The sequence below is a fragment of the Thermobia domestica genome, chromosome 8, assembly GCF_964235325.1.
Source record: "Thermobia domestica chromosome 8, izTheDome1.hap1.1, whole genome shotgun sequence".
Taxonomy (NCBI): domain Eukaryota; kingdom Metazoa; phylum Arthropoda; class Insecta; order Zygentoma; family Lepismatidae; genus Thermobia; species Thermobia domestica.
In genome coordinates this window covers 39,082,866-39,096,856 of record NC_137461.1, presented here as the reverse complement: position 1 = coordinate 39,096,856, position 13,991 = coordinate 39,082,866, and the positions used below count along the sequence as shown (strand labels likewise).

The window sequence follows — 13,991 nt, the reverse complement described above, 5'->3', positions numbered from 1 at the left end:
GGTCCGGTTACTTTCGTTTCCTTCCAGATTTTCATTCCACCAATTATTCCATCATGATTCACTTGCTTTAATCATCGTCTTTAATCATCATGTCTAAAGGACATGATTGTGGGACATAAAAAAACATTTCCATAAACTTACTGATTCGACATATCCCACATGAAATTTGATGTTTCTGCATGATCTTAAGACTCGTGATTATTATTATTATTATCAGGGTCGGATCCAGGATTGTCTCAGGAGGGGTGCACCAATAATTTCCAAGATAGTCAATTACACTAAAACTCTTCAAAGTGACATGTGACAACATTCTTTACCCCTAACAACGCTGATGCATAGAACAGAGGGCAGTATTTTACAGAGGGTCGCAAGTGTTATGCAGGATAAAATGTTCTCTCTTCCTGGCTTCTGTTTAATTCCATACTTGACAAATGTTGTATTGTTTTGCTTTGTAAATCCTATTCCTTCAACCTTTAGAAAATCGACTTAAACTAATGCTTTTCCAAAGCTCTGCTTTCTTTTAAGCCCCAAATGGAAACATGATGGCAGATAGTATCGGGAAGTGTTGCTATTTTCACTGCTAGCTTCTCATTTTAGATAGCGTATATATACAACGAAGGGGAAGGGGGTGCACGTGCACCGGTGGTGCACCCCCTAAATGCGGCCCTGATTATTAATAATTATTATTAATTTTTAGTAGGGCCTGAACAACTTTAAAAGTTTTGAATTAGTTATGATTGTACCTAGTTGGGGGAAGGGGGGGCTTCACGAAGGAGATTAGACGGAAGAACAGAAATCTTTTCAATTATCTTTACTATTGTAAATTATATCCAATAATCGTAAATTATATCTGTGTAGTATTGTACTGTTTTTCTAAATTTCGCAAAAATTATGAAAAAACGACAGGAAACTTTCGAAATGCCGGTGTGGAGAAGAATGGAAAGAATTAATTGGATCGAGTGGAAAACGAATGAGAGGGTGTTAGAAATCGTGGGAGAGAAAAAACAACTTCAGATATCACTGAGAAGAGGAAGGGAAACTGCTTGGGACTTGGTTGAGAAAGAACAATATCATGAGGGACATGGCAGAGGAGGGTACGGTGGCAAGAAAGAGAGGGAGGGGGCAAAGAAGAGTACAAGTAATAGAGGATATGAAAACAGATAAGTCGTACGTGAAAATGAAGGAGTTAGGTAAAGACTGTGGAGTATGGAAGCTTAGCAGTTACGGCAATGGACTTGCCAATAATGGCAGAATACTTATAATAGTGATGATGATGATGAATCGTCCAAAAGATACAATGTGTCCTCTTTATATTTTTATCGTCTGTAAACTGTTTTTTGTGTGTGTGTGTGTGTAAGTCTGCTTAGGCATACTCTTTAATTATTCCATTATATGTTAAAATTACTGCTTTTAACGAAAAGACGTCCAAGTATGAGAGATTTAGAAATCGGAAGGTCTCATTAACCTAACAAAATAGTACGGGTAAATGTCTTCCAGCCTCATGCGTAATTTCGAGAAAATTGAGATAAGGCGAATTTATTTGTAAAAATAACAGTTAGCAATGTCACGTGTACACTACGGTTTCAATGCCGTGATATTTTCTCACTTAATATTGAAATCGGAAGTAATAGTAGATTTTGGTAGTAGCGTTTCCAGTTTTAGTAGAGCGATTAGAATAGATATAGAATAGCTATATTCTTGGGGCACTTAATTGATTGCAAGAAACCGTCTTTCGCTATCTACTACCGTTTTTTGCTCTATAGTGATCAATACTAAAACCGGAAATGACTGCTTCCTACCACTTCCGGTAGATTGATCATCTCCATCAAAGGAACTCAATTCCTAACTTCTGGTTATGTACATCCTGCTCAAAATTGATGATGATCCATCAAGTAATTCTTGAATTTTTTTGTCTCCCATACTGACAGATTCACACGTAGACAGGGTAACTATATTATAAAAAAGTTTTAGTAAACCAAATTCCTTAAATAAAATTGATGTTCTGTGAGAGTCCCGCCACCCATCGAGATGCCATGGAAGTATACCCTTACACGAAGCTTTTCATTATAACACGAGCAAGATGATAGCACACACTGTTATAGTTAATAAGATACTGTCCGAAATTATGATGATCAATTCTTTAATTTTTGTTTTTCCTTTTAGCAGCTTCTGGGACTAATGAGCTTTTTTTCTTTTCTGGAAATGTTTCTTCCATGTTTCTCGATCTTTAGCTTCCTCTTTTAACTCCCAATATCTTTTATTATTTTTTAAATCATCGATTAGTTCTCTTCTTCTTCTTCTTCTTCCTCCTATTCCTCGCTTTTCTTCTGTCAAGAAGACAATTTCTTTCATGATATGTGTCCAATCCAATTGGACTTCCTCCGAGAGATGCAGACTAAAAGCGTTCACTTGTCTCCGATCCGTTTTAAAAACATATTCTCCATCTTCCTCCAATCCACATTTCGAACCTCTCTAAATATTTCTTCTCTAGAGTCTGTCTATTCCACCTGTGCCCTCGGAAACTATGCGAACTATAATTCGGCCCCACCCCTGCCATCCTCTGGCGGATGAAACCCTCCCTTTGCATAGCGAAAAGAAGTGAATGACGTGAGCTGCGTTGCCAATTTGTCAGTTAGTGGTTTGGTCTTGACGAATGAAGATCGTAGACTACTTAAAGTGGCTAGCAACTTGCCCCTCCTCTCTTCTGGGAGGAGGTACGGGAAATCACATATTGACAGCAGCGCCAGCACGGGCACAGTTCAAATAGAAAGATCTAACTTCCGTAGTGTCCAAGTTTCTGATAGCACTTCACCAACTTCTTCCTCAGTATATTAAACCTGTTAGTTAAGAGTGATCTTCTCTATTAGAATGCTTCTTTTGCTAATGGCAATTCTTGACCTGATCTCTTTGCTGTAGTAAGCGTCTTAATTTTTGTTTAACTATATAATATTGTGCAAAGGAAAGATCACGACTATATCAATCGAACATGCTTCAACGTTAATTCTTATACACAGTTTTCAATAAAACCGAAAAAGAAAAAAATCTTAAGAAATGCTTAGTGGGCCCTATGCAGAGTCGTTTTTTAGAGCAGTATTAAGACCTTGACTAACGCATGATGCATCATTTAGAAACACATTAGCGAAGATAACTATTTATATCGAAAAAGGGACCCACAGCTTTTCCATAATTTTGTCCAAACACAATAGGAGAAATTAAGGTAAGAGACATCTATTTTCTCTTACGTTGATTTCTCATGATATGTTTAGACTACCCTGCGGAGAAGTCGTGGCTGCTTTCTGTCGATGTAAATCGTTATTATCTTCACTAACGCGTTTCTAAATACGAAAGATAGAATGACGCATTAATCAAGGTCTAAATACAGCGCTATAAACGACTTAGCGTGGAGCTCAATATCACGTTCATTTTCATTCCGCTGTAGTTGTTTAGTTATTTTATTCTGTTTGTATATATAATTTATTGTTTATGTGGTATACTGGGCGTTTCAAAACAACACCGAAAACCTTTGGGAGATGATTCCTGACACCAAGATAAGACAAAAAATATAGACCAACCTGGATGCACAAATGCTTCATTTCGGAATTATAGGCGGCCGAAGACATAAAAAATGAACTTTAAAGGACCATAGCTCCAGAACTATGGAAACTACCGTAGTCGGATCTCTTAAGAACTAATATATGCCCTATCCACATACCTATGTTTCAGAATCTTGCGGTACTTCCGCAACAATTTTTATAGAGATAGTTGGTAAGTACTTCAAGTTGTATGCCGTAGCCGAACTCTCTCTGTAAAAGTTGTTGCGTGAGTACCTTAGGATTCTGAAACATGGATTTTTAGATAGGGCACATATTAGTTTCTAAGTGAAATCTTGATGCGACTACTGTAGGTCCAATAGTTTTGGAGCTAAGGACCTTTAAAGTTCATTTTTACGTGTTACCGACAGCCTGTAACTCCGAAAGGAAGCATTTGTGCACCCAGGTTGGTCTATAGCTTTTTCTTATCTTGGTGTCAGGAATTACCTCCTATGGATGTGGTCGATGTTGTTTTGAAACACCCTGTATCTGTCAAATATACAACGGTCAGGTGTACACCTATCTATTAGTGTCTAATTTCTCCTAACGACGGACACAGATAGTACTTGTAAAAGTTTAACCTAATTTACCTGAGAAACTCCTTGAACCTTTCCTGTACTGGAGATCGCCTTTGTTGTGTGATTTTGATAAATTCTTGTGGACTTGATCGTGGAATTTACGTTGCTTCAACAGGTTACGAATGTCATATTTCTCATCTACAGAAATTGCCTAGAAGACAACATATTCAAAAAGAGAGAAAAGAATGAGAAATTCATTCATAATCACCTTGAGTTGTACTGAATCAAATCAAATATACAAACTGAGATATTAGATTGTGGAATAATAATAATAATAATAATAATAATAATAATAATAATAATAATAATAATAATAATAGGCCTAATAATAATAATAATAATAATAATAATAATAATAATAATAATAATAATAATAATAATAATTTTAACAAAATCACCCCCACCATGTTTCAAGGATCGTAGTTGTATAAAAAAATCTTGACGCAAAATGATTGACTTCTCTTATTAGTAAGAACAGAGAATTGTTGTCTAATTTTAGTACAAGAATACTAATTTTGTATATAATTTGGGGAATTGAATAGAAGTATACATTATGTTGAATTTTAAAAGATTCCAGGGGCCCTCATTTCGTATCAGTTATTGCAAAATTTGCGGACCGCCACAGTACGCAAAATAGGTATTATGAACTTTCGGCGGTCAATGTGTGAGAAAATTTGCAGAAGATAGATGATTCCCAAATGCTATAAGCACAACGTTAGTGCTCCCACGTAGGAAAAGTTATTAACAGATTAAAATGGGGATTCTGGTTTAACGTAAAGTCAAATTTCCGATTTCTACAAAGAAGCTTTGGCGCGAAACGACAAGGATGTGAATCGTTAGTGCTTCATTAATGTTATAAGCACAGCGTTAGTGCTCCTACGTACGGAAAGTTTTTAACTTTTTTTTTTTTTTTTTTCGTTTTCCGCAAAACTTATTTGTAGAAGTAGCGATTTTGGCTTGACGTCAAGCCACATTCTCCACTTTAATTTGTTATTATGTTTGCGTACGTAGGAGAATTAACGTTGTGATTGTAGCCCTAACCAGCACTAATGATTGACACGCTTCCGCAAAAGTTATTTGTGTAATTTGAGAATTTGGCTTGACATTAGTCTAGAATCATCAGTTTAATTTGTTAATAACTTTTGATACATAGGAGCACTAACGTTAAACTTATAGCACTAACTAGCACTAACTATTGGCGCCCATTTCGTTTTCCGCTAAATGTTTTTGAAGAGATGGCGATTTTGGCTTGACGTCAAACAAGAATCGCCTCATTAAGTTTTTTGGATTGAACATTATTTTCTTGGCCTGGTACAGCGGGGGACACTTCTAAATGGTACATCTTAGCCGTAAATCTCCATATGGCTGTACCATTTAGAAGTGTCCCCCGCTGTACCAATCTGCAAGTGAGAGCACATTCATTGAAGGCAATAACGGTTATTCAAATAGCGCGCCACTTTTGTGTCGTCTGGCAAATTTTTATTTATCGGTTGCCGACATTGTTTTGCTCCACAAACATTCCAATTGTCGCTTTAGTCGGAGTTTCTCGCATTTCTTCAGTCTGTATCTAGCTATGGAACAGTTTACTATATTGCAACGCAGTGGCGTATTTACGATTTTGTTTCGGGGTGGGGGGGGGCTTTGCCTGAAAATGTGAAAATTCTGCAAGATATTTCATATACTTTACTATAGTAAGTAAGATTTCGGGGGGCTTAAGCCCGGAAGCCCCCCCCTAAATACGCCACTGTTGCAACGTCTTCTAATTGTGAAAACTTTTTATCAGAACGGAACGCCTCATTTCGCGTAATGCTCACCAGCAATTTCCCCTGAGGTCATGCTACTTAACTCCTTGTAATCTTTATCTTTGGGGTATTCTTAAATCGTTGTTGTATGTCAATAAATCCCATTCAATCCGTGAATTAGAGGAGGAAGCTCGACGAGTCATGAGCGAAATCCAAGTGGAAACTTATCAGGCAGTCATTGCGAATTTCACGAACAGAGTTATTGCATACCAGACGTCATTCACCATACTTGAAATCAGAAAGTGTGATGAACATGTCTATGAATTTTGTTAGTGTGTTTTGAAAAAAATAAAGTTCATAAATTGATGTAACATAACCGTCGCGCTTTTTGGGTAACCCTATAGTTACTGTTCTCAACATGAGAGACAATGATCCAGTGCAACACACGTAAATGCAGCGTTCTTCGTTGTTGTATGGGCTCACTTGTTTCCTCAAATACTGACGTGGTTCGGCACTCAGCACCCAATGACGATAAAGCCCTGTTGCTATAGCTGATGACATCTCACCAGCAGAGATGGAGTGGGTCAGTGGGTCGGTGGGTCAGTGGGTCAAGTGGGTCAAGTTTTCTGAGTGGGTGTCCCACTATGACCCACCACCCACCATGACCCACTGCGACCCACCGACTCAGTATGATCTACCGACCCTCTCTGCTCACTGCATTGTAGAGAGTATCTTCTGAAGACTGGTAAATTTGTCTCCGTTTTACTTTCAAGACCTTCATTTCCCTTTTTTTTCCCACTTGTTTCTGTCTACTTACCTGAGGCGAGTATATCTAACCAAGTGAAAAAAGAATTTCGGGCACTTTGGATATTGATATTTTTAATAGTAATAATAGCAATAGGACTTACACTACAATTTGGTTTTCGAGACCTGTGAGTTTTTAGAGTTAACTACTGGAAAAAATACATTTTTGAATCACTGTAATATATAAATTATTTATAAAAAATTGAATGTAACTATGTGTGCCTGATCATCACGGTCAAATTGCAAAGTCAAATGAAATTACTTTTGGTATATAGTTAGGCCTTAATCCAAATTGGTATGTTATATTGCTTTTATTATAATGAATAATATCCTAAGGAGGTAGTGAGGATCAGAATTTTTGCGAAAAAAAAAATTAGTATCTTGCAAGCCGTTAAACTTACGGAGCTGAAATTCAGTGTATTAACTCTTTATTGAAAATAAACAGAATGTGTACTAGCATTTTTTAAAATTCTCCTTTATGTGGGCGTGGGGCACTTTCTATATATGGAAAATTGGTAGTGAGTTGGTTTCTAAAAAATGATCGAAAACGATCGATGTTATTTCAGAAAAAAATCAGAAAAAAAAATACAGTGCTTGGCTTCATATATCCATTGCTTTCTGCTATAATAATTGCTGAAGCTTATGTTTATTATATGGAGCGCTCACAGCACAGGGCAATCAACCCATAAAGTTGTGAGAAAAATAGGCATAAAATTTTTACTGTAACCTTAATTACACGGAAATTTGAAGTTTGGATTGTACGCATAATTGTATGGAAAATTTTACACTTTTTTCCCCTTTACGTTGGTCTACTTACTTTGATTTGGAACTTTAAAATTTCATCCTTTTTTCCACTGTAAAGTGTTGATAATTCAACAAGGAAATAATTATAATATGATAGTTTCATTGAAATTCATCGTAATTTGGCACATGGCAAACAACAGTGTGGTAATTGAAGTTGAAGAAGGAGGGAAATTCCCATTCACCTCTGAATACTTTCCAGAAACCTCGTTCCCTTTCGCTTTCTAGACGGGGAGGGAACTTGGTAATGGTATCAAACCTTCATGTGTAATTACAAAAATTAAATTTATAAACAAATAAGAAATCATCAGTTTATCAGGCTTTAATTGATTATTTATTCACAAGATTCCTTATCAAAGGCCTGGTAGATGAAGTTTCTGTTCTACATGGGTCGACATTGCCATTTGACATGGTCGATATGGAAAAGATGTTGTATGGCGATAGAGAGATGATTCTTCTTGCTGAGTACTTCAAAACTGACCGAGAAAAATCGTTATCAGACTTAAGTCTAACAAGTAGATTGTCGATGAGAAGTTGCAGAAATCGGGTAGAAGTATTATCAATTTCCACGGGGATTACTCCTTATGAATTTACAGATGACTGATATTAGAAATAGATTAAGTGCTCAGACATTGTCCAACTTGTTGCTCATCAATGTTAATGGCCCACCGCTAGACAAGCTCAAAGTAGACGAGCTAGTTATTTATTGGCTTAAGAAATGGACATCATTCCACTGCGGATGATTTACCGCCAAAAAGTTACCAACAGGAAATAAATCCGATTTCAGGTTTGTTTTAAGGTGGAAAATTACGAGTTGCGGAAAATGCATACTTGTATTACTAATGGCTTATTTGTGTTATTCAACTTTGTACCTACTTTTTAGTAACTCTCTTCTTTGCTTTAGGTAAACTACTTTTGAATAAATATTCATAATAATTGCAATTATGCATGTTTGTAACTTAAATTTAACGTGGTGTTTTAGTGATTACACAAATTACAATTATGAGCATACTTTATGGAGATGCTCTCACATAGGGTACCCGAGCAACTTTATGCTCTATGAACAACTGATTTTTCAAGTCTTTTGTGAGAAAAATACTGTGAACTGAGAAACCATAACCTTTTCCATATTGTACAGGGGTATTTTCCTGCGAATAGAAATATCTTTTGGAATGCGTTCAGAAATTAACACTTGCAAGAATACTCTCTTAGTACAAGCATATTTTAGGCACACACTAATTTCCCCCCACCTCGAAGTGTTTAAATTTCCTCACTGACAAACACTTTACCATTTGATATTGTAAAGGTCAGATCCACCGTTATTGTAACAGAGTGGTGCTTGAGCGATTGACTAGAAATTTAAACTCCGATTAGTGACAATTTCACAGTCTTGTTTTATTACAAGTGTAAACTCTTTAGTCAGTTCAGAAGAGGCCGTGGATCGTGTTCAGAGTTGATGATGGATTTTGGTGAGTCAGAGTGGGTCAAAGTGGATGAGAGTGGTTCATGGTGGGTGGTGGGTCACGGTGGGTGGTGGGTCATGGTGGGTCAGTGGGTCATGGGTCACGGTGGGTGGTGGGTCAGTGGGTCGTGGGTCAAGTTTTCATTGACCCACGCCAACTCTGCTCACCAGAATGTCTTGCGAGGATACGTTTTTCTAAAGATTTTTTGCAATTTATTATAACACAATTCCCGCTCTAACCTACAGATAAGCTTAAGCTTGTATTAAACTAGAACTTACCAGAATCAGCACTGCATGTGCTAGTGACAAACAGAGAGCTATTTTCATTATTATAATGAAAGTTTAAGAAAAATACCAGTCACAGTGTACCATACAGTCACTTTAAACTTGTTAGCTTGTGGGATATGCACTGTGTAATAGTCTTAAAACAACTACAGTTACTTTTCACTTGCTCGTATGCTAATATTGTCGTACTTTTAAAGTTTATCAGTGCCATTTTTTCTCTTTTGAAATCATCAGACGCTTTCACTTCCACTCAGGTATGGTAAACAAAAAATGTTTTCTTCTCTACAGGTGAGAAAATTATGATAACAAAACAAAGAGGAAGTCCATTATTCCAGTTCTGTCAGTTCGTTTTTCTGATATATAAGTCGTTACGAGTTTTCCGATTACGAATGCTCATGTATTAATAATCTCTTTAGTTACAAATAGTGTTCATACTGATGAAATAGTAATAAAAATGTAGCTTTTAACCATTTTGCTAAGTGTTACGTAGAGATTTATTTGTTGATTAAAGATTGCGGGTGGAATTGATTTATTTAACTCATTTAAAACGTTTCTCTGCGTAATGTTGACTGGCAACAGTGAAACAGATAAGAGTATAACAGAATAAGTGGAACACATAACTATATCAAATAAATTGATTGACTCTTCTATTTCTCTGTTTGTAAAAGCCTGATAGTATATCATACGTCGGGACTTGCATCAAGTTGGCGACGCTATTTTCAGCCATAATATTAACATATTATTTTGTGCTCAATTTGTGCTAATTTATACTGTAGTTATTCAAATTTGTGCTGCACTAAAAAAATGAAGATTAGACGCCAACTTGAAGTCAAGATAGCGACCACATGTTGGAAAACAACCATTAGCATCATAATATTAACAAATTATTTTGTGGTCAATTTGTGCCGCAATGGTTACAGAAAAAAAAAAAAAAGATTGGTCGCCAACTAGACGTCAAGATAACGATTGCATTTTGAAAAAACGATACCCACCACCCTGTTATTAACAAATAATTTTGTGCACAATTTGTGGTACTTTTTGCTGTAGTTATTAGAATTTGTGCTGCAATAGTCACTGGATAAGATGAAAAATGCACTTGACGTCAAATTAGCGACTACATTTTGGATTTGATTTTAACGTCCCTTTCATCAGCGAGGCTATGTGAGACGTGGAGTCTAGTCTAGAGCTTAACCTGAAATCCGAACCACATGAGCTTCCACCGGGATCGAACCCGGGTCCCCCACGCCAAAGGCGCGTACGCTAACCTCTTAGCCACAACGGAGCTCCGACCACATTATGAAGAGAAGCACCAGCATCCTGGTATTAACAAATTATTTTTGTGCCCAATTTGTACTAATTTTTGATGCAGTTATTAGAATTTGTACTATGTAATAATTACACAAAAAATATAACATGAAACGGAGGGGAAGAATGAAATTTCAGCGACCTCACTTTTTTCACTGAAAATAACAAAAACAATCGTTGCGATGAATTTGCCTTCAGATACTTGTATTTGTACATCGAAATCCAGAATTTACCAGCATTAAATAATTAGTTATAAGGCAGTAATTAAAAGGAGAGGCACGAATAATGAAATTTTAGCGCCCTCTTTCTTGACTGAAAATTACAATACCAACACTTGTGTTTGTGTAGGAAAACCAAGACTTGTGTCGGCACCGGTAATTAGTTATAGAACATTAATTACAGGAGGAGAAATGAGAGGAAAATAACAAAATTTCAGCCATTCACACTTTCTGGACTGAGACGTGGTCTTACAGCTTTAAGTAGATTTCGAACTACAATGTGTAGTAGTATATAGAAGAGTTTCTATCCTCGAGGCACCATCTGTTCTAATGCATACTTTATGTTCCATTCATTCAGTTTGCCCAGTTTGCACCCCTCATATATATATACTCCTTTTCACTAAAATAATGTTACTTACTAAAATTACCGAAAGTATTTCAAGTGAACCATAATTTTCCTCATGCATAATGCTTAATTTATTTTCTCTTTAATTTATGATACAAAAATATTGAGTATTACGATTTAATCCATAAGAATCGATACAGTACACTTATCATTCAAAGTACTTATCCTTTTTCCTGTTGTATCTTAAAAAATATACATCTGCGTAATAAATAAACATATTTGTATAACCAACCTTGTATAGTTTTCGTTTTCCGCAGTTGCATGATTTTAGTGGCGGTTATTGATGAACGTCATAGCCGTTAAAATTAAATTTGTGTCGCTGCAAGCTACGATAGGAAAGGGATTATCTTTATAAAAAAATAATCAAAAGATTAGGTAAGTTTTTTTCTCTTATCTTGTAGGGACAAAATTTTAATAAATTCGCGAATTAGAACAAGAGAGCTAGGAACGCAGACTTTTAAGTCCAAATATCTTTTATGTTACATCATAACATAATGTTTCACAACTTGTGTACCATATTGACACAATAACCACTATTAAATATTAAAGTTTCGTACTTACCAAAGTTCTTAAGATTAGAATACATCAATTAATGTTTATTCGGCGCCACGGCTCAAACATCTCGCGTTCAGTGTACAAGAAAATCAAGTGAATCTTGGTCATTTTGTACAAATTTCATTTTTAAGATTTCAATCTGACGCTTCTTTTAGCATGTAAAAATTTAATGTCTAGATATTGTAAATAACTATTATAGTGTAAAATAAAAGTGTTAATTTTTCCATGTACTTCAACGTACCATGCAAAAGCTTTGTTTCTCTTTTAATTATAAATTTCATATAATTGGACTTCGGTCCTCTCTGTTCTGAACGCCCCATATTTTAGCCATGACAAAAAGATTATAGTTTTTTGAAAGTCAATAACAGATTTAAAACCAAGAAAGATACATTTTGCCTTCAAAGCTGTCAACATTTCTTTTCGGATATAATTATAGTCCTATTCCACTTGGTGTTCTGTTCTTTACTCTTAAAAAAATATAATTAATAAAATATGTTATGAATGTTCTTAACAAAACACACATAACATTATTAATTCATCATCACCGGTATCCTGCCATTAATGTTATTGGCAGGTGACTTGCAGTAACTGAGAAGCTATCATGCTGCAGGGTCTTCTGGTAACCTCTTCGTCTTCACGTATGATTTTTCTGTTTTGATGTCGTTCATTAATTGTAGTCTTCTTCATCTTCTCTCTCTCCCTCTCTTTCCTGCCACCATACCCTCGAACACGTCCCTCATGATACAGTTCCTTCTTAGCCAATGTCCCAATCAGTTTCTCTTCCTCTTCTTAATAATATCTAAAACTGTTTTCTTTCACCATTTCTAAGACCTTCTTATTCATTTTCCGCTCGACTCAGCTATTTCTCTCCATTCTCCTGGTTTCTTGTTAATAACTTTGTATTTCTACTTCTGTCCCCCATTAGAAAGAAAAAGTATTTCAGATTGCGTAAAATGTTTGCATATATGTGTTCGAACATAAGTTCTTACTTGTATGCTATTTAACAGATTGGAACAGAATGTTAAGAGTAGAGTTAGGATTGGTAGGTAAGCACTTTTTCTTTAGAGCAAAAACAAGTTCTCCGAAGTACCCGATGTGTCAAATATTGCCTTCAATTAGAAATAAAAATGTAATTTAATAACATTTTCCTCCTTTTTTGGGGTCACATAACCTTTTATTTCCTTTTATTTCCAGTCTCTGTTTCTCTCTTTTCCTCTTCTTTTGGTTTTACATTTTTAAATTTTATATTTAAATTTAAACATGGTTGCGCAAAAATGATGAAAGACGACTGAAAACTTTGGAAGTGTGGGTGTGGAGAGGAATGGAGAGAATTAGCTAGGTCGAGCGGCAAAGAATGAGTAGCTCTTAGAAATGGTTGGGAAGAAAAGAACAATTTTGGATATTATTAACAAGAGGAACAGAAACTGGTTGAGACATTGGCTAAAGAGGAATTGTATCATGAGAGACGTGCTAAAGGGTATGGAGGCGAGGAATAGAGGGAGAGAGCGAAGAAGACTACAATTAATGGACGATATCAAAACAGTGAAGACGAAGAGGTTAACGGAAGACTGTGGAACATGGAGGCTTCTCAGTTGCGGCAAGTGACCTGCCACTACCATCATACCTATGATGATCATGATAATGACTATCATAGAATGCACTGCTTCTTGTGTAAGCATTTTGACAAGATCAACACGTTTGTGCTTTTACTGGATCTAAATGACGCAGGTGCAATTTCCAAGGCGAATATTCTACAGCCAGAGAAGATGCATAATTTGTAAACATAACTGTTTCATTTGCAGTTACAAGCGTACGATGGCTGCAACTTTGTGAAACGTGAACAATAACAACGTTTAGAAAGATAACAGAGAGGCAGGCCCGTAGCCAGAACAAAAATGTAGGTGGAACCCGGTAGAAGTTAGAGGAAGCCCGACCCAACCATATTATAGTTCATTTGCAAGCCTACCGTGAAAATTTTAGGGAGGCCAGTGAAAATTTAGGGGGGGCGGCGGCTCACCGTAGCCCCCCGTGAATACGGGCCTGCAGTGAGGTATTTACTTCCGTGAGGCAATAGTTAAATGATTTTTCTAAAGAAATCTTTGTGGTTAGTCTTCAGAAAAATTCGAATGTCGAATTTGCATTCGTAATGAATACAAAGTATATCTCACTGCTCTCTGTGGATGTGGAAAAAAGTTTATAGGATCTACAAAGACATTTTATCTTCAAATCAATACACTTACATTTA

The 13,991-nt window shown here is 36.1% G+C and overlaps 1 protein-coding gene across 1 annotated transcript in view; it reads right to left on the bottom strand.

Moving 5' to 3' along the window:
* Positions 1 to 6,471, bottom strand: part of LOC145692093 (brachyurin-like) — a 33,463-nt gene extending 26,992 nt beyond the window's left edge. The window contains exons 1-2 of the mRNA XM_081767387.1: positions 6,394 to 6,471; positions 4,181 to 4,319 (exon numbers count right to left, since the gene is read on the bottom strand). Coding sequence (XP_081623513.1) covers positions 4,181 to 4,319; positions 6,394 to 6,471 — 217 coding nt within the window. The remainder of the gene's footprint in view (positions 1 to 4,180; positions 4,320 to 6,393) is intronic.
* Positions 6,472 to 13,991: the final 7,520 nt, after the last annotated feature.